The sequence below is a fragment of the Aedes aegypti genome, chromosome 3 (genome assembly GCF_002204515.2).
Source record: "Aedes aegypti strain LVP_AGWG chromosome 3, AaegL5.0 Primary Assembly, whole genome shotgun sequence".
In the NCBI taxonomy this organism is placed as follows: Eukaryota; Metazoa; Arthropoda; class Insecta; order Diptera; family Culicidae; genus Aedes; species Aedes aegypti.
The window spans coordinates 343,368,670-343,389,928 of NC_035109.1; the positions used below are offsets into that span (position 1 = coordinate 343,368,670).

General features: G+C 37.9%; 1 protein-coding gene across 3 annotated transcripts in view; it reads right to left on the reverse strand.

The window, feature by feature from the left end:
• LOC5579127 (nephrin) overlaps nucleotides 1-21,259 on the reverse strand; it is a 655,956-nt gene that overhangs the window by 166,760 nt on the left and 467,937 nt on the right. For all 3 annotated transcript variants that reach the window (XM_021849148.1, XM_021849147.1, XM_021849146.1), the window contains exon 5: nucleotides 6,280-6,432. In XM_021849148.1, coding sequence (XP_021704840.1) covers nucleotides 6,280-6,432 — 153 coding nt within the window. The remainder of the gene's footprint in view (nucleotides 1-6,279; nucleotides 6,433-21,259) is intronic.

Sequence of the window (21,259 nt, forward strand, 5' to 3'; positions counted from 1 at the left end):
TTTAAAAAGGCAAAAAAAATCGCCTCAAATTGATTGAGTTTAGCATTTAGGCAATATATCTCATCTGAGAGTAATTTTTACGATATAAAGAAGCTGTTCTTTCGTTATTTAATATCTTCTGTATAAATAAAAATGGAATGGTATTTGTATGTCACGAATTGGCTTGAGAACGGTTCAACGGATCTTCACGATTCTTTCACACTGTTGAATTCGTCCAAGGCTTCGACGTGTTTGTGCATAGAAAAAGTTTGAGAAAGTCCTCGGAATAGTCTTTTAGAATAGGCGATTCCATGTCATTTTTCAACAGCCTATTCGATGGCAAGACGAAATTTGTTACTTTGTTAAATTTGTTGTTTGTAATTCAAAAGGTCTAACGACACGTGAAACAAAACAATACATCCGGGAATGCTCAATCTAGGTAAAAATGAGTTACCGACCAGAAAAAAACTAATGCTGAAAACTAAATTTGCACGAGTTTTAGTAAAGTTAAGATAGTTGAGTTTTAATGCAAAAATTATTTGTATTTATCGCAAATTACGAAGAAAATCAAATTTTTTTATGTTTGTATGCGTTCTTAACTCTCTGATACTATAGATGAATATTTGACCTCGTTTTCAACAAAAAAAACCTGTTCAGAAATAGGATTTTGTCAGCTTTTTAGCAACCTGGACCTTTGTGCACTGTCGTTGTCGGCAGCAGAAGGAAATATGGAAATGATTGTACACATATAGCTTGGGAACATATTTAAAATTTTCATTCAGGTTTTCCCGAACGGATGTGGCAAAATGTGGGAAAGATGGAAAAAGGCGCACAGCTGGAAAACTGGAAAGCTCCTTCTCGGGTGGTGCTGTTGAATATGAACGATGGGGTTAGAATTAAGTCCGCATACCTGCCGGGGTGTCTGACGGGTTCCCTACTGGGAGGAACCATACTGGAATGGAAATCACAGGTGTGTGTGCGTTGAAGACGAAAGAAGGATGCCTCTTGAATTGATAAGTGAATGTAAACTTGGCTTAGTGGGAGCTGATAACCTGTCAATACGGTATGCGTAGATGGAATATCAAATCGGTCCCAATGGGGAATGGATATCTTTGACGTACAGCTTTATTAAATGGGCAAATATTTGCCAGACAATGGGGAATAAAATATTTTGCTTTGGATAGAGATCATATCGGATGGGATGGATCTTTCAAGCGTTGTAAATAAAGTGCAACGACACAATTGAAACACTTTCCTAGGAATGTTAGAGTTGTGAAGTTCTTCTTATGGCAATGGCATCGATAGATTTCACAAGAAAACAAATGTGTGTCCAATTTCATGAATGAATAGACATGGATGTCATCGATTTGCTTGAAAATTAAATCATATGAATGTCTAAACTTTTTTGAAATCTACTATAGTTGACACGCAGGCTTTGTCCTATGGCGGAGAGGCCTATGTCATACGCAAAGATTTTTGACATCCATTAATTGAGGTCACTCAGGTTAGTCAGATGTAAAGATATTATTGAATACTGGCCCCAAAATGCTGCCTTGAGAAACACCAGCTCTTACAGCATGTCTTTCAGACTTGGAGTTCTGATAATTAACCTGAAGTGTACGATTGAGTAACCAGTTAGCTACAAAAATGTTTAGAGTCGGTTAAGACCAAATCAATCGTAAAGATTTTCCGTTGATGAAGAGACGAAATAGAAGTTAACTGCGATGGCATAAGCATGGGTTTGCATAAGCATCCATTGGATTGGAAATAATTCTAACGGTTATCCGTAGAAAGACAATTTGAAGGGTAGGAACGATAATAACCTGCTACAACATTGGAAAATAAATTTCATTGGATATTTCCATTCATGATTAAAAATTACTGAACGTTAACTTAGAAATGAGAGTTGTTGGAGATTTCGACTGGGGAATTCCGGCTACAATAAACGTAGCCTCAAACGAGCCTCAAGTTTTATCATAGTTTTGCTGTTGTTATGTTTTCAAAAATGTTAATGGATTTTGAAGTTGAAACACTTTGATTTCACACAACAAGTACAGTGGGACTCCTAAATCACACATAAATAATGATACAACCAAATAATCGATTTCAATCCAAACCAGATGATAGAGTAAACGTCAAACTACGAATTACGTTTCAAACATATGCCCACTCACTGTTTTCGCTTAATCATCTGTACGTCTACTTCAACGCTAACAGACTGGCATTGATGGAAGAGTGTGTGCATTCATCGTACAGTATGTTTTCCTGTTCCATAAATTGTATTTGCGATCAAACTGAATCATCATCGAGAGGGGAAAAAATACACTGATCCAGGACAAAACAAAAAAACTAAATCGAACAACTGGAAAACTTTTGTCTACATATCCTGCGATGCAACCAATAGGCCACTCGCGTTCTCTTTCTGACTCTGTGCACATAAAGAAAAATATATAAGGAAATAATTGTGGGACGACATTCATTCGCGGAATGAATTATTTAGTACGCAAACAACTAACTTCGATCCAGTACTGAAATAACTTTTGGATTGAGCTGATTTTTTCTCGGTGTGCCTTCCCAGCATCATTGTTCCACGCGGATTTAGGTGTGTTCATTTTTCATTACTCTTCCTTTTTTCCCAGTCCCAGTTTGTGCAAATGCAAAATGCGCTCTCCACTACCAGCGAACCTAAGCAGCGAACGTCGTGTGGTTATGTGAAGGTATGTATGTGTGATTTTGTGTGGGAGGAAAGAATTTTCTGTGGACAACAGAAATGCTAACGTGAAGTATGGAGTGGAGATGTCCCCGAATTGATTGCAGATTTACAAAAAAATATTTCGAATAGTTTTGGACACTGATTTTAGATTAAGATAAATGTGCTTCAAAATAATGATACATATCTATTGATCTAAGTCAGTTTAATAAAGCATCAATTGATCTAAATTTCATCTCAGTGTACTGAGCACAGCGTTAGCTCAGTGTGTTAAGGCACAGTTATGCAAAAATAAGATACTTGGTTTCGAATCCCGTTTTTTTGCTTCAGTTTAACCTTCTTCTTCTTGGCATTAATGTCCTCACTGGGACAGAGCCTGCTTCTCAGCTTAGTGTTCAATGAGCACTTCCACAGTTATTAACTGAGAGCTTTCTTTGCCATAGTTGCCATTTTCGCATTTTGTGTGGCAGGTACGATGATACACTATGCCCAAGGAAGTCAAAGAAATTTCCATTACGAAAAGATCCTGGAACGACCGGGAATCGAACCCAGACACCTTCAGTATGGCTTTGCTTTGTAGCCGCGGACTCTAATCACTCGGCTAAGGAAGGTTTTCGGTTTAGGTAGACGTAAAATCTAAGTTTTTGTCATTGTATAAAGTTTGAAAGTCCAACAACCTCAAACATTTCTCACTTTTTTGAGAACCCCTAGGTCAACATTCAACAGTGTTGTTCTGCAACTCCCACACATTCCCGAGGTCCTTCGTGAAGCCACGCCGTTCGCCGCGAGTGTTGGTATGTGAGCAGCGAGCGTCGGACCAAGGTGGCGACGCATTTAGAATTTATGTTTGGTAAAAAATAAAATACTCCAAACGGTCACACAGAAAAAAAGAGGCCAGACTCAAATCCAACACCCGGCAAACGGAACGGGGGATGTGTTTGGAGTTTTATTTTTTTGCGTGGCTCCCTCCCCCGACTAGTTGACGTTGCACAATGGTCCGAATCGAGAATTTCGTAGGAAAACATGGTTATATTTGTTCTCGTTGATGTGATGTCATGCTTTCAGAGAGGTTATTTATAATTGAGTACTGCATATTTTCAGACAACAGGTAGACAGGGTGGTCCTATTTTGAATTTTATAAACAACCTCACTGTAAACACTTTATATAATTCTTCATTCAAGCTTATGAAATTGATTCCGAAAGTTTAAATTTAGGGTAGGAACAAGTTTTTTTAGTCCAACTTTTTTTGTTTTCAGTTCTACTTGAATGTGGTGTTCAGAAGTAATGGGGGGAGGGCAGCAATGATATTTATTTTTGCTGAACATTTATAGTTCTTGGCATTCAAAAATTTAAGAAAAATCAAGCAAAAAACAATGAAATCTTAAAATGCTAATATATCATGGAGTTGATTCAAAGGGCATTTGATGAATTCCAACCAGAATAAATCGGCATTTTTAAGTAATCGTGTCCAAAAATATTAGAATTTGATATAATTTTACATATGTTTTTGAGAGTTTTTAATTGTTTTAATGATTCATTTATGTATTAAGCTTGAAATACAGTCAACTCTCCCTTACTCGATATTGAAGGGCAGAGGTATCAAAGCATGCTAGATTGAAGGGACCGCGCATTTCATCGAGCTAGGGGAAATATCGAGATACAGTATATCGAGCAAGGGAGAGTTGACTGTTACTCAAAAATGACTACTTCCAGAGAAGTGATTATGATCGTCAGTATGGTTCAGATGGCTTCAGGACATTTGGTTGAAAGACATTTGGTCGAATGAAGTTTAGTCGAGAGTACATTTGATCGAAGGGACATTTGGTCGAGTGGACGTTTGGTCGAAAGACTTTAGAACATTTCGTAGAATGATTTTTAGTAATAGTTGATCGCAATATCGATTGGTTCAATATATATAAAATCAAACTAAATTTTTGTTCAATGGATGATCTCAAGTTTATTTTAGGAGAACATATTTTTCATTGGAAGCCAGTAACGTATCCATCTACATGATAATTATCACCTACTAACGTCTATATATGATTAATTATTCTTTAAAGTGTTCGTATTCTTCAGCCTTCAGACGGGTTGATTTATTTTACCCAATTTTGAAGAAGTTTAGAAATAATATTAATATTTTTTTTTATGGGGTGGATACGAGTAACTGACACTGAAGAAGACTGCAAGTGGTAGTCGAAATACGCGTATCTGTCAAAGATAAGCATTTAGGAGCGGAATTAAATGTTAAAAAAGACGATCTTATCCTATTTTTTTTTAAAGAAGATGCAAAATTCAACTATGGACAACTTCTTTGAAAGCAATTCAACAAGAACAGATAACGAAGAACTTATGATTATTTTCATTCTAAAATTTTAAGCCAATTCAAGCGAAATCTTAAGATGCTAATAAATTATGGATTTGGTTCGAAGAGCTTCTGGCAAATTTCGTCCAAAATAAGGCGAAACTATTGGTAATCGTGTTAGATTTGGATTAATTTTTAAACATGTTTTAGGTGTTTACAATAAGTTTTTTTCCATACATGATTCGATGATTTTGACTCAACAATAACTCCTAATAATGACTTATGTGTTTTGGCATGCAATTTATTTGAAAAATTCTAGCTCTGAAATAGTAAATTTTAGAGAAAAGTGTTCAATGGAGAAGTTGTAGTAAACCTCTTAAGATACAAGTAAAAAATATACACTAAAAATATTATGTTCATGATGAAATGTTCAATAAACAAAAATTTCCACCATCAAATCTTGTTACAAATTAGATGTTTATGCAAAATTTTCTTGATGAAGATTGTTTCAATAAGGGGTGGTCGATTTCCAAAATTTACAAAAAAAGTTTTTTTCCTGTAAAATTGCCGATCCGGACCATTGTGCATTAGTTTGTTTCGACTTTCATTATTTCCTGATGGCGACTGTGGAGGAAGCCGGGGCGAAGAATGGCAATATTTTTTCCACTTTTTTCGTTTTGCAGTAAAAGGATTGCGATGAAAAATAAAACACGAAGACCGATTTTAGCACTTGTTCCGAGTGCCGAAATCATCAACGAAATGGGAAATTCACGCGTTGAAGGGTGCGTGAAATGGCGTTGTGTGTGTGCGAGAGTGGCAGCACTAACGATTTCCCAGTAAGGATCCGGAACGGGGAAAAAAGTGCAATTTGAAAAACGAGATTAGGTGTGATGGAGTGCTGCGTAAATTTATTTATTGTTCGGAAGCGGTAGAGGTAGTGCTTGGCCGACATATTTATGGCTTGATTTTAAAAATTTAGGCAAACTAGATTGGGGATTGGAAGTGGGTTGGATCGATTGTTCGAAATAGCCAATTTAGGTCGTGAACTATTATCCTCGTTCAACACTTATTTTTCACTACAAACAACGATAAAGTCTTCCTTTTCCGGAATGTATTTTGGATATGTAGACAGCTTACAACAAGAGATAAAGAAAATCCATGTTCGATGAACCTGACAGTAATCCATAACAAATTTAAACCGTATGTGTTTCATAGTGTACTCTGTGCTTCGTTATAATTGGAGACTTAACATTGATCAAAAAAGTCATAATTTTGAAGCAAACTTACCTGATTTGACTTCGGATTTCCCCCGTCGCCAGACGATTTGCGCAACTGGTTTCGAGTTGGCTACCACACAGGTCAGCGTTAGGTCCTGCCCTTCTCTGACCTCTACCTTGGAGTTGTTCTCGTAGCCTTGGATTTCGATCGACGATGGAGGCGCTGAAAGTGGAAGAAAGAGAAGAGAGGGGTAACAATAAATTCTAGTTTATTGAGTAACAAAAGTTGACAATAGGCGAAGGCTCAAGATCTGAAGTTGCAAAACTACAAAACATTACAATGTGATCAAAGGGGCATCGAACCGAATCGGTGCTAATGATGTATCTTACTTTCCATCAAAAACCTTTAAAACTATAAAATTCCAGTCAATAAATTCTTATGAGGTAAATTGAAACGAAAGTCTTTCTTTCCAAAGAAGTGATACCCCCAACGCCTGAGCGACGACCACGAGAACTCGAGTCAAATGACTTTACACGACTTTACAACTGTCTTGGGACGTCTGGCCAATTCCAAACGGGAGGGCAAAATGCTTCACACTTCAAAGGTAAAGGGTCACCCTCCTCCATGACTTTCTCGCTTGCCAGTTTTTTTTCCTGCGCTGTTCTCGAACAGCTCGGGAATTCTCCAAATGCAAAAGCTTTCAATATAATTGGAAATTATTCATCATTACCAAGGGCCGTGACGGTTTTCCCCCATTGCTAGTATCGCCGACGTCATAATCATTACCATCTCGAAGCATCTTCGCTTTCGTTCGTCCGCGAGTATTATCATTGGAATTCATTGGGGAAAAAGTCAGCAACAAAATCGCGGTGGAAGGCGACAGCGGTAACGAAGAATATCGAACGCGAATGAACTGATCAAAAACATCAATTTTTTCGATTTTGCACGGGCACAGCATTGGAAATTTCATAAATTTTTAATAGTTTTGTATAAATTGTGCAAATGTTTAGTAAGTGATTCGAAAATGTTGTATAAATGATTTGTTAAGGATTCATAAATGGGTCATAAATGTTTTGTAACTGTTTTGTGAATGTTTTGTAACTATTTTGTCAATTGTTTGTATTTTTTTGTAAATGTTTTGTGTTTTTCTGTAAATGTTTTGTAAATATTTTGAGTATGTTTTGTAAGTGTTTTTAAGTATTGTGTGAAGGTTTTGTAAAAGTTTTGTAGATGTTTTGTAAATCTTTCGGTATTGTTTTGTCAATGCTTTTCAAATGCTTTGTAAATGTTTTGTACATGTTTGGTAAATGTTTTGTCAATGTTTTGAATACTTTGTAAACAAAAATATAATACAAAATGTGATTCTTTTAAATTTTGCATCGTTTCCCATTTTCTATGAGCTTGTCACAGTCATATTTCACTTGCTTCGTTCCAGCGTGTGGCATTAGAAATTAAAATTATGAGATAACACAATTTATTTCACAAACAGAGGGACTGCGGGCGACGAGACAAGGTCCGGGGAAAAAGTTATTTCAACTCGTTTCGCCAACAGCCACATCGGCGAAGGCGAAGACTTTTGCGCGCTAGAATAACTCCAGTAAGTCTGTCAGTAAGACTGGCGGCCAAGTCGTTCAAGTCAGTTCGTTTGTTAGTCGGTCTCGCGCGGTGTGGTGGGTGATGAAGTGTACTTTTTATTTGAATTTGATGCGAAACAGATGCTTGACGAGGCGTGGCAAATCGTTTGCCGTCTTCTGGGGCCTGTCGGAGTTTGATGGTCAATAATATGACAACTTCAGTGGCACCTGGCATTAACGGCTTTTGGGCTTTTGTGAGCGATGGAATGCTTCCTGAAATTTGGCTTTTATCGTTTCTATAATCGTTCGGATGATTAGTAGGATATTAATCATGCTGGGATGAAGCCAGAAACGAGAGATTAGGCTCTCGTTAGCAGTAAACCGTGCTATCAATCGACAGCTGAGCTTTTTTGATCAATTTATTCTTGATAGATCTGAGTAACTTTGCCCTGTTATTGAAGTAGTTTTCAAAACTCATAGCATAGCTCAAATACTACTCTGGAACTAATAAACAAACAAACTCAAACATTATTCTGCTAGGAAATGAAAATTCCACCAACAGATGAACATCAGAAACAGACGAATTTCATCATTCCGCCGGAAATGAAGTCTCGTTCAGTAACACGTACCATCCCCAGTAACGTACGAAACCCCATTATCTAAAATCAACACTGCAGCTGTGCAAAAGCGCGGAAAGCACTTTGTTTTCGCAACACAACTTTTTCGACGGATCAAAACGCATATGAAAAAAGGAAAAAAAACTCAGGGAGGTAAAAATTGAAGCCCAACGCAAATCGGGGCAGTTTTCAACCGACAGTCATCAACAGGAATGCAACTATCCGGTGAACTTGGTGGAACGAACAGATTTTTTCAGCTTCCATTGCTGAAATGTATCTATTGTTGTTTGTTTGTCGGAGATTTGCTTGCTCGATGAGAGCGCCGGTTGCATCTCGTGTTCCGCACATAATGAAATCTACACGTGGACTAGATTCACCCTTGGTTGCACTATTGCCAGGTGGTATGCTGAAGGATTTTTGTTACTGCCCGGACAAAGGCGATCGAAGGATTGGGACAACTCGCTTACAGCATCTAATAGAAGCTTGAAAAGCTTCAAATAGTATTTAAGAAAGCTTCCAACAGAATCTGTGGAAAGCATCAAAAAGAAGCTTTGGAAAGCTTCCACGAAAATTTTTGGAAAGCCTTCAAAAGAACTGTCAAGAGAAGCTTTGAAAAACTTTTGAAGAAAAGGTTTGTGAAAGCTTCCTAGAGAAACTTTGGTAAGCTTCCGAGAGAAGAATGAAAAGCTTCCATGAAAAGCTTTGAAAAGCTTCCAGAACCTCAGAAGCTTTTTAAAGTATCCAACAGAAGCTTTGAAAAGTTTTCATGAGAGGCTTTGGAACGCTTCATAGAGAAGCTTTGGAAAGCTTCAAAGAGCAGCTTTTGAAAGTTTCTAATGTTTCCAAGAGAAGCTCTGGAAAGCTTTCCAAACTTCCTAGAGAAGCTTTTGAAAGCTTCCAAGAGAAGTATACGAAAACTTCCTAGATATGCTTCGGGATGCTTCCAAGATAAGTTCTGGAAAGCTTTTAAGAAAAGCTCAGGAAAGGTTCTTAGAAAAGCATTGGAAATCTTCCTAGAGAAACGTTGGAAAGCTTCCTAGAAAACCTTTGGAAAGCTTACAAAAGAAGGTTTGGAAAGTTTCTAAGAAAAGCTTTGGAATGCTTCCAAGAGACGATTTGGGAAGCTTCAGAAGTGAAGCTTTGGAAAGCTTCCAAGAGAAGTTTCGGAAAGCTTTCAAGGGAACATGGGAAAGCAACCAAGAACAGCTTTGGAAAGCTTCCAAGAGAAGCTCTGGAAAGCTTCCAAGAGAAGCGCTGGAAAGCTTCCAAGAGAAGCTCTTTGAACCTTACAAGAAAAGCAATGGAAAGCTCTCAAGATAAGCTTTTGAATGCTACCAAGAAGAGTTTTGAATAGCTTCCAAGAGAAGTTTTGTAATGTTTCCAGGAGAAGCATTGGAAAGCTTCCAAGAGAAGCGTTGGAAAGCATCCAAGAGGTGCTTTGGAAAGCTTCCGAAAGAAGCTCCGAAAAGCTTCAAAGAAAAGCATTGAAAAGCTTCCAAGGGAAGTTCTGGAAAGCTTCCAAGAGAAGCTCTGGAAAGCTTCCAAAAGAAGCTCTGGAAAGCTTCCAAGAGAAGTTTCAAAAAGCTTCCAAGGGAACTTGAGAAAGCAACCAAGTGCAGTTTTGGAGAGCTTCCAAGAGAAGCTCTGGAAAGCTTCCAAAATAAGCTCCGAAAAACTTCAAAGAGAAGCATTGGATAGCTTCCAAGAGAAGCTTTGGAAAGCTTCCGAAAGAAGCTTTGTAAAGCTTATGAGAGAAGCTTTGGAAAGCTTGAAAAAAAGCTAAGGAAAGCATCCAAGAGAAACGTTGGAAAGCTACCACGAGAAGCTTTGGAAAGCTTTCAGGAGCAGCTTTGGAAAGCTTCCAAAAGCAGCTCTAGACAGCATATAAGAGAAGATTTGAAAATCTGTCAAGGAAAGTTTTGGAAAGAGAAGTTTTTGAAAGTTTAAGCTATAAAAGGTTTCCAAGAGCAGCTTTGGAATTCTTCCAAGAAAAGCTCTGGAATGCATCCAAGAGAAGATTTGGGGAGCTTCCAAGAGAAGCTCTGGAAAGCATCCAAGAGAAGCTTATGAAAGCATCCAAGAGAAGCTTTTGAATGCTTTTATGAAAAGTTTTGAAAAGCTTCCTAGAGAAGCTTTGTAATGCTTCCAAGAGAACTTCGGAAAACTTCCACGAGAAGCTTATGAAAGCTTCCGAGAGATGCTTTGGAAAGCTTTCCAAAAGAAGCTTTGGAAAGTTTCCAAATGAAGGCTTTAATCTTTTGGAAACTTTCCAAGGCCGAGAGGAACTCTGGAAAACTTCTAAGAGCAGCTTTGGAAAACCTGCAAGCAGGCTTGATAGAAACTCCTCTGCGATGCAAAGAGGAGGCAAAATTTTCAACACAGATCCTCAAGCGATTCGAGTGAGAGTGCAGAAAAATGCGAGGATTTTTTTAGGCACTCTCTCTCTCTCGTTGCGATGCTCACCATCACTCACACTCCAAACGAGCTCTCGAGTCTGCCGCCCGAACAGACAGTCCTCGGGGAGTTGTTAGAGCACCCTTTTTTGATTGAATTTAACTCGGTTTTTTTTTGTGCTGCATCTTCCTCGCTCATTTTTCGTTGCCTCTCTGCTTAGCATTTTTTCGCTCCCTCGCAAAGAGGCAAAGGCAGCACGCTGCTCTAGAGTAAGTCACCGAACTCTGATGATGTTGAGGAGAATTATCAAGCCTGCCTGCAAGAGAAGCTTTGGAAAGCTTCCTAGAGGAGCTTTGGAAAACTTCATAGAAAAGCTTTGGAAAATTTCCAAAAAAAAACGCTTTCGAAAGTTTTTAAAAGAAAGCATCAAAGAGCAGCTGTGGAAAGCTTCCACGAGAAGCTTTGGTAAGCTTCCCAGAGAAATTTTGGAAAGCTTCCAAGAGAAGCATTGGAAAGCTTCCCAGAAAAGTTTTGGAAAGCTTCCGAGAGAAGCTGTGCAAAGCTTTCTTAAGAAACTTTGAAAAGCTTCCAGGAGATGCTTGGAAAGCTTACAGGAAAAGCTTTGAAAAACTTCTAAGATAAGCTTTGAAAAGTTTCCAAGAGAAGCTTTGGAAAGCGTGCAAGAGAAGCTTTAGAAAGCTTTCAGGAGAAGCATTTTTTCAAGAAAAACTTGCAAGGGATGCTTTGAAAAGCTTACAAGGGAATTTTTGGAATACTACTAAAACAAGCTTTGGAATGCTTCCAAAAAAAGCTTTGGAAAGCTTTCAAAAGAAGTTTTAGAAAGCTTCCATCAGTCTTCGAGACCGTTTAACAATAATGATTGTAAAAGAAGATTCAGACCTTCCTTGAACCGCCCCTGCGCCTTTGTCAATATCGTCGGAGCATTGTTTTGTTTTCCACCATTTCTCAAAAGGGGGAGAACGTGTATGTGTTTGGCCAGGAAAAGATAACGAAGCAAACTCCATTGCCATTGTGAGTGCACTCGCGTCGAATGCACCCGGAATACCTGAATGTACTTCGGACCGGATACGTGAACTAATAATGGTCAGTTCGTTAGGTGTATTAAGTGCCCCTGTAGAGATGAGCTTCCTGGTGTTTCGATTAGAACTGCATCCGGTTCATTTGATGGGAGAGATTGAGCGGAAATATTCGAAGGGTTGTTGATTTCGATAGGGTGCTAGTGCTAGTGGTGGGAATTTTAAATAATGTTCTATATGAAGAGGATCTGCTAAAACACCAACTTATTCATAGTCGGACATCGCCCCCCGGAATTCACATCCGCCAAATCCGAGCTTTTTTTCGGTTGGAAAGAAGGCGCTTGTTGAATTTTTCAGCAGTATTTTTTTCTCACATTTTAGCGATTCAACTTTCGCTGTGTCGGAGTTTTTTTTTCTCGCAACCCCGAGCCGGAAATTCAACTGGAAGAAAAAGCACCCAACATTCCTGCCAAATGGTCTGCTGTGCGACTCTGAGTCCTGATGGGAGTTTGAACCCGTTATCGCACCGGTGCCACACTTTTTCCACGTGAGACATTCAACTGCGCTGAGCTGTCCACAAGCCACGTACTTGTATAGCAGCTGCTTATGCATTTCGCCCCCGTTTTTTTTTTCTCTCGAGCAGTGTAAATTTCAATTGTACCCAACCCAAGTGCAGAGCGAGCATATTTTTTCACTCTGGAAAAAAGCAGCACAAGGTTGTAAAGTTTCCTGCATTACAACGCGAGAATCCGAGCACCGGGAATCCTTGGACTTGGATCCCGCGACCGAGTTTTGCAAAAGGTGATGTAATTCAATTCAACAATGGTACATTTTTCAGGTGCCGCTGCCAAGTCAAAACAAGGACTTATCTTGCCAGAGCCCGCGCGGATGGCCGTTTGTTGGTTGTGGTTTGCTCGTAGCCAAGGTGCTTTCCGACACGGGAGTTTATTTTATTATCCGACCGAAATGATGAATGGTTGGGGAAGCTGCACGTGCAAAAAGTAGATCACGGTGTGATTGGAGCTGTTTTTTATGAAAAAAAAATACCATTAGTTCTGCACTCATCATTCGGAAGGTGTTGCACTCTCCGCGAATAAATATGTTTCATCGAGAGAAATGGGAGTTAGTATCATTAGAAGATTCAGGGCCATTTTCAAAAAAAAAAAAAAATAATAATAATTTTGAGGGAACTTCCACAGGACATCAGCATAAACATGAGCATGATTGACCGACCGCAGTTGCTTCTCGGTTATTGCAAAAACTGCTGTACTTACAGAGGGAATCACAAGACGCAACTCAGCATCAGTAACATCTTCAATGTGTAAGTACTCATTGTCTTAACAAACAATATCGGTGCCGGCTGCGTCCGAGTGCAGGTCAATTTGGGGATCGGAGCGAAATGTTGACGTGTTGTTTGCTTTAAGGAAGCCGAGGAGTCCTCTACTCTTCCACAAGAAAACACTGGAAGTCTGGACATGATCAGGAGATGTTCAAGGGATTAGTTTTGGTTAGCTTTAGTAGTTTGGAATGAATACGTGAGCATAAACAAAGATGACTTATGAACGGTTTGTGTATTTTACATAATTACAATGTGTTTTATTTATATTTATCGAACTTTGGACCTATCCACAAGACAATTTATTCAAGATTTTAAGTCAGACACAAACAAAAGTTTTTAAACGATTGCTCTTGTTTCCGGTTGTTTATTCATTTTTTGAACGCGTTGGTTTCATTCAATCTTTGCCGACAAATTGATCGAAATGTTGACAAAGATTAAGTTCATTTTATGACACTTTGTACATGCTTTTTCCTTTTTAGGGGTCACAAATTACGTCACGCTCCAAGGGGGGGGGGGTTAAGCCAAGTGTGACAAGCGTAACAAACATGACAAAAGGGGGGAGGTCAAAAAATCGAAATTTAGCGTGACATAATTTGTGTACCATCCCTTATATGTCAATGATATCTCAATCGGTTTTCGGTACATCGTTTAACTACTATTGTACGGTGTTGTGGAAAAAAGTGCCACTAACACTTTTTAAATTTCATAGAGATAAGCAAAACTCTTAAGAACGGTCAACTTTGAAAGTTATCAAAATCATCTTCGTGGATTGTTGATAAAGATATGCTCGAATTGTTAAGTTTAAAAAAGGGCTTGCCCTTCAATATAACCATCCATAAAAAGGCTTCTATAAAATATTGAAATTTGTTGGAGCGTTAGTTTTTTAGTTTGAACCCAAAGAAAGAAAAAAAATTACGTAGTCTAGTGTGGTGCTTCCATCAAATTTCATCAAATCGTGCACTAGCATTAAGGCGAAGTAGGCCGTCATTGAAATTTATACGCGTTGTTGATGATTGTTGCTAATTCATCTCACGTTTTCGAACCAAAGATATTCAGTTGGTTTTGCACTGACACAGCTGTAAAAGTATCAGCATATTTTATGCATGTTAGAGTGTACAGTGGTACTTTTTCATGTCAATATAAACTATCAAGACTGAGTTTTATCACTTTGAAATTGCAAGCTTCAAAGTAATCAAGATTGCCATAACGAATGACGGACTACTTAGCCTTAACGTGTCGTTGTAGATTGGTAAATTTACGAAAATATTAAAAAAATTGAGAGATTTTTAAATAAATCGATTATAACGAGTAAAATGTATAGCTTAGAATTCACGGTTCAATCTCTATTATACACATATAGTTTCTTGAGTATACTGGCCATTAGATGGAAAATCGTGAAAATTGTTGAAAAAATGCATTTTGAGCAAGCAAATTACGGTCCAATTTTGGACTGTCTAAATTTTAAAATGGGTATGAGTATGAGGTTACACAGATTGAGTACAGAATGGGCAAATTAAAAAAAATAGTTTGTTTTTCTAGGTTGGACTATATCTAACAAGCAGGGCCAAGTAGTCTCAAGAGACCGCCACCACAGTTTAGTTTGGGCCCTATACTATCTTCGGAATGAGAATTCAGCTACGGATGGCTGCGGATAAGCGTTATTTAGGCACAATGTCGAAAAAATGGACTTTTTTTTTGTTAATTACGATTATCGATTATGCGAGCATGAACCAAAAAAATCTTAAAAAAATATTTATTTACCAACGGAAAAAAGGACCACTACCTAAAGAAAATCCTCTAATCATGTGCCATTTTACAATTTCTAACAACTAAAACCAGGTTATGTTTATTTTCCTAAAACTATTATTGATCTACTTGCATTTAAAAGACGAGGACAATATTTTCAAATTATGAGTTTGTTTTCGGCTTTAACGCTAACAACGTGTATATTGTGTAGTAGTTATTCAATCTAAAAAAATCAGAAGATATTTTTTTGTGATGATATGGTCCTATGTTCCATATCATCACAAAAAATATCTTCTGATTTTTTTAGATTGTGTTACTTTTTGATCCAAAAGAATCTCAAATAGTCAATGCAATAAAAGCATTTGAGTATATCAAGACAAAATATAATATTGATCTTGCCAAAGCAGAACGACTACTTTAAAAGTTGAAGTAGATAGCACAACATTTTTACAATGCGTGGCAAAAGGCTCACCGCAAACAAGAGAGCTTTGAGAAAAACATAAAAAGTTTGGCTCGACGGTCATTTGCAACTTGTAGAGTACATCGCAGAAACACCTTCATCGTCAACTGGCCGTGGAGGTCCACAAAAACAATTTGATCAGCTTGGCGATAGAAGTAAGCAAAATAAAACCGAAGAAATGCTTGTCAGAAATTTTGACACTATAGAAAAGTCTCTAGTAGAAAGTATTCGAAAATCTTGACAAATCTGGAAATGTAAACACTGGAGGCAACACACTAGACGAATTAATGGGTGATGTTGAAGAACTGAATGATGATTTTGCTCTTGATGAAAATGTAGAAAATGTGTAGAATTGCTTGTAAAATTTATTTAGTTTTAAGAGAAGGTTAATAAATAAAATTCTTTACAACAGTTCATCAATCAAAATTATGTTTTATTTTCTAGTTTATTCATCCATTCAGTATGAAAAAAAAGAGTTACATCATCAACTTGGTAAAAGATGTATATGTGTTTCGTAAAAATAATGGAAACATATTAAAAAATAATCCACCGTTTGAATGATTTATTTGTTCGGAAAAATATTTCCAAGATGGGGTGTGAGGTCAGATAAGTTTGTGGGAGAGGGGATTTTGATATACAATTAACTCGTCCCTAAAATTATTGATTGATTAAGCAATACTCTTATACAACACATTGAAAAAAAATGGGGGCGGGGCTTTCATCTCCACCACTCCTATTTAATCTTATGCACAGAAACCTTATTCTAGTTTTGATTTACATTTGAACTGCCCCTAAAATTTAAAACAAAACTTCAAGTTTATTGTTCAGGAATACGTAGCTCATTACTGAATTACATACTAGTTACACCTTCCGGATGCGATGAAAAAACATAAATACGACTAATGTTATGCTAAACTTACTAAAATACTATGCAAAAATATGGAAAAACCAAGAAAAAAAATTGGCCTCCATTTTGTATGGAGCCGCCCCATAGTGAAATGACCGGACACCTTGTGTGCAAAAATGTTAAAAATCTTGTGTATCCCAAAAATCGGTGATCTGTGATTTTGATATCTGTAGGCTAGAACAGGAAAAAATCTGTGTAATTACAGATTAATCTGTGTATGTGGCATCACTGTTTCCCACAGCTACCTTGGAAGTAGGGGTGTTTTGTAAGTGATGGATGTGGCGACTGTAGGGATACCACAGTGGTAAGTGGTTGAGTAGATAAAATCGAACTGATGATATTTGATACCATTATCAAAGATGATGGATAGAGATATAAAAGTCAGCTGTTTAGGTAGAAGGTAACAAGTAAGAGAAGGGGTCGGACCTGGGATTGAACCCAATACCTCTTAAATGGAAAGCAGAAGCAGAAGCCATTGAACTACCAACCTTGCTGAGCTGATATGCTTTATTCAACTGAACAAAAACTTCTAACAAGATCTAGAATTTCAAATTACGATTGTTTATGATACTATGCTTCTTGAGTATTGAAAGCCAGAATAACGGAAATTTGTGTTTTTTTTTCTTATTGATAGAGCTCAATAGTTCAAGATATACGTTTTAAATGGGCGGTACAGAATTGATGGTCATTTTATTTTTCTGCCAATAACGCTTTGAGACACCCCGTGAGATAACCACAAACCACCTTTGCTGTGGGAGGCTAGCAACGACAACGACAACAATCACTCGGTCACAGGATGGATTGTGGCTTTTTCGTCAAGAACCCCTCTGTCTGATGCCATCCTGAGCCTTGGTTCCCCGGTTAAAGAGAGCACATGGCCCAACACAACAAAACGAGCTATTGTGGTTGTTATTGTTATTGCAGCTGATTGGCAATTCGGACAGGGAAATTGATGTTTGCGCCAGGCCACGCACCGGCAGAAGTCGGCACCTATTAACTGCTGCCATACTGTGGAGCTCCGCGAGAGGTCGTTAGGTGTTGGGTGGGGGCAACCATGAATAACGGCCTCTGTCCGAACATTGATGGCGATCGATGTCACCAACCGAAATTGTCAATTTCCTGTCCGTTGTTTTTCGACTGCTCCGGTTGCCGCCGTCGTCACATGATTAATGGATTAACCGCCCGCTTGAGTTAAGTGCCGGGATGTGACTTTTGGACAATTGTTCGAATTCGGTTCGAGATATTTGTGGTTGCGCTGGAGAGTATTTATCACTTTTTGAACACTGATTGTAATGAATAAAATAATTGTAAATAAAATATAATAATAATGAACAGGTTGAACAATATCGTTGAGTCGTGATATCATGACAAATTCTTAACTCAAAATTTTGTTTTAATGTTCATGTATTTTCGACAAATTTTAAAGTCTTTTCAGTCGGGGTTGGTAGTCTAATTTAATAAATAATCTAATTTCTCATATTAGTAACATCTTTGATAATATGATATCAAACATCATCCCTTATACTCATGGTTAGCATTGTATAAATCGACTTAAATGCTTACCACATTGGTATCCTTACGGTTATCCTTGTTGCTCGATCGTTTGATCGTTGTTGTCCACTCTTCTTTTTTAACTCACCCAAAACATTCACAATATTTTTTCAGCAGGCAATCGAGGTGTCACCGTGGTTAGTGCTGTTCAACAACGCTCTTTGAATGACCTTTTTTTAACGATATCCAGTCAACTAATTTTAACAATATCCAGTAAATTTATTTGTTGCACGACTGATATGGATATAGTCGCCATAACATTCGGAATAGTGACAAACTTGTAACACAACAAAAATCAAATTGTGTAGCAGATAAAGTTCATGTAGGTAGGCAGTACCGAATGTGACAAGGCTCGCTTAGGAAGCTTAGGAAGGCGGGGAAACGTTCAAGGTGGTCGATGAGTTTGCCTACCATGGATCCTTCCTTGTTGACGGTTGATAACAACGAAAAAAATTACTTCATGGTAATGGAGTTGATTTGGCCTAATGATCCGTCTTGTCTGTCGAATCTCAGTACGCTAGACAATTGAGCTAAAATGTTGACGAAACATATATTTGCACTGTAGCGACTCCTGGTGAGTCGTTTCTAAGCTGATGATTATGTTGATTGATAAATGGCTGAAGACAGTAAATCAAATTTGTAGACAAATATTGCTTAATCATGAAGAATCAAACCTCACACTAAACACTTGTTAAAGCAATACATACTCTGAAATATTTAAAACTTGAATAAAATATCACGGACTCTTAAAGACAAGTATTTTAACGTGTTTGTAACAAACAAATCACAGGAAAAATCATTTCCTCAATTCCGAGCTGTCTTTCATCGGTATAACCAAAATGTCAAACCATCACAGGCTTGCAAAATCTCACTGGAACAACATTTGGCAGCGTTTGAGTTTAGAGTCAACTTTGACGAAATGGGACCAGAAAAAAAAATCCCGGGAATCTCCGACACGTGTTTGTACAACAGAAAACAAACAGTGCCTACAATAACATGCTCACTAAGTACAACACAGCTGCTGCAACTGGTTGTTCGTTCCCTGAGCCAAACCTGACCCGGAACAAACACATACACGAACAGAAACCGGAGGAGAGCTGCTCTCTCCAGTTTCCTATTGTTTGGTGTTTTGAAAGGGTGCTAAAAATGTTGAACCCGATTGCTGGGCCACATGAGCCGACTGAAAACTGTGCCAAATTCAGCCGTGTTTTTTTTTTTGACGAACTGACTGACAGCCGGTCGGTCAGTCAATCAACCAGTTAGTGAGTTAGCCTTTGGTGGTAACCTTTTGGATCGAACGTAAAAAATCGGATTCGGGCAGCTGGCGCCCTCTTTTTCCCACACAAGTGTTGAGTTAGGTTTTGTTTTGATGGTCTTTTTTTCCGGGATTTTGTAAACCTGCATGTTGTTTTGCACAATCGACCACTGGCTGATAGGCGATGCCGTTTCCTGATGGACTGCTAAAATTTGCCCCCTGGGCAAAGTAGAGCGAGCGATGGGATGTTTAGTTACTCAATTGATCCAGAAAGCGCCAAGAAGGGCGGAATCCGTCCACATTTTTGCCCGAGAACAGAATAAACATTACCTGACGCGGTTGGATTGGTGAACCCTAGAGAGGTGATTCCACGGGGCCCAGACAGACGTAGCGGTTAACGCGCAGCTATTCAGTAAAACCATGCTGAGGGTTGTGGGTTCGAATCCCATCGGTCGAGGATCTTTCCGTAAAGGAAACTTTCTTGACTTCCCAGTGCATAGCGTATCTTTGTACCTGCCATACGATATACACATACAAAAATGGTCAATCGGCAAAGATGAGCTTTCAGTTAATAGCTGTGGAAGTGCTCATAAGAAGATTGCTGAGCTGAGAAGCAGCCTCTGTCCCGGATGGGACGTAACGCAGAAAGAAGAAGAAGAAGGAAAAGAGAAATGGTTTTGATTTTTGTTTGGAACAAGGACCGTTCGTTGTACCGTCGATGGGGGTGACAATGGGTCTAGGGGGTGAGATTGGGTCAAAACGGAAAAATATGTTTTGTGAAATATTTCAGCTAATAACGCTGATATTACTAAAATTAATAATTCATATGTTAGGGAACATATTATTACACATAATTCATAACAATATACATTTTATTTTTTTGATTATTTATGTATAGGAAATACAGAAATTTGTTCCTTTGATTTTGTGATTTTTGGTTTCGGTACATTCCATAACTCGATAATTCTATAAGTCGATGGTCCCTTGAATATCGAGTTATGGAGAGTCGACTGTATGTACTGAAATTGTGTATTATGGGGGTTAGAATTAAAAAGGTGTAAGAGATAGAAACCTAATATTGTGAAAATCGACTTTGAAGTTTTTTCAACATTTTACAGACTTTGGAAAAAATCAACGATCATTGACACACGAGCCACAATTTAATACCTTTAATCTGCCTGCATTTACACAACACGCATAACTTTTATCGTTCGTGGACGATACGAATCACGAAAAAGAAAATGGAAGACACTCACCGATAGCTGTGTGTAATCATTAGATACATTCTTTGACACTCTAATTTTGATCGATAAACAGTTGCGAGTATGTTGAAATTTCGGTACTTGTACACAGCATAGTATATCAGTATACTTAACTCAAAACCAACAAAAATGTCACTTACATCCCTTTATGTTTGGACCTCTCAATTGCTAACCTACTGTATAACATTACTTTCTGAAAAGAGTCAGATGTCTGGAGAATCAATTTTTAATTTTTAATCTATGCAGTATTTATTTTCTTTTGTACACAAGCAAAAAAATTTGGTTATGAAGATAGCCTTTTAAAATCATTGTTGTGCTTGTTGTAAAACAGTTTTCATTTGTGGACTTAATATGAGTAACGAAACCACAAAAGTTATTTAATGCCATAAGTCATTATTTCAAAATTCCAAAGCAAAAATAATATCATTAGTGACATGAATGGATTAGAGTTATGACATGAATGGATGAAGAGTTAAAATTACCTCCGATCTCCAATTTTGAATTGGAAATAATTATTGAATGGAAATACTTAGTGCAATATGCTCTTCCGCACAATTGTTCAATTTGATAAAATACACAAGTTTATAGAACAGCATTTTTCAGTGATTGTTTTCAAAATATTTTCTAGACAAATTTATTCAATTTCACGCAACTTGGTTGGTTTTTGAAATCTAGTGATTTCTATTTCAAACTGATTAAAAAATTTTGTTTCAAATGATTTTCTGGGTGCAATTTATATTGTTTCTGAGCTGCGGTTATAATTGCCGGTCAATCTGACCAGTAGAAGCCGAGATCTAGATATCAAAACTTGACCATTCTGTCCATTACTATGCATACCCATCATGTTTCGAGTTCAAAAATGGTTCGTGGCTATCTAAAATCTGCTTTTGTTAAAGGCCTTAAAATA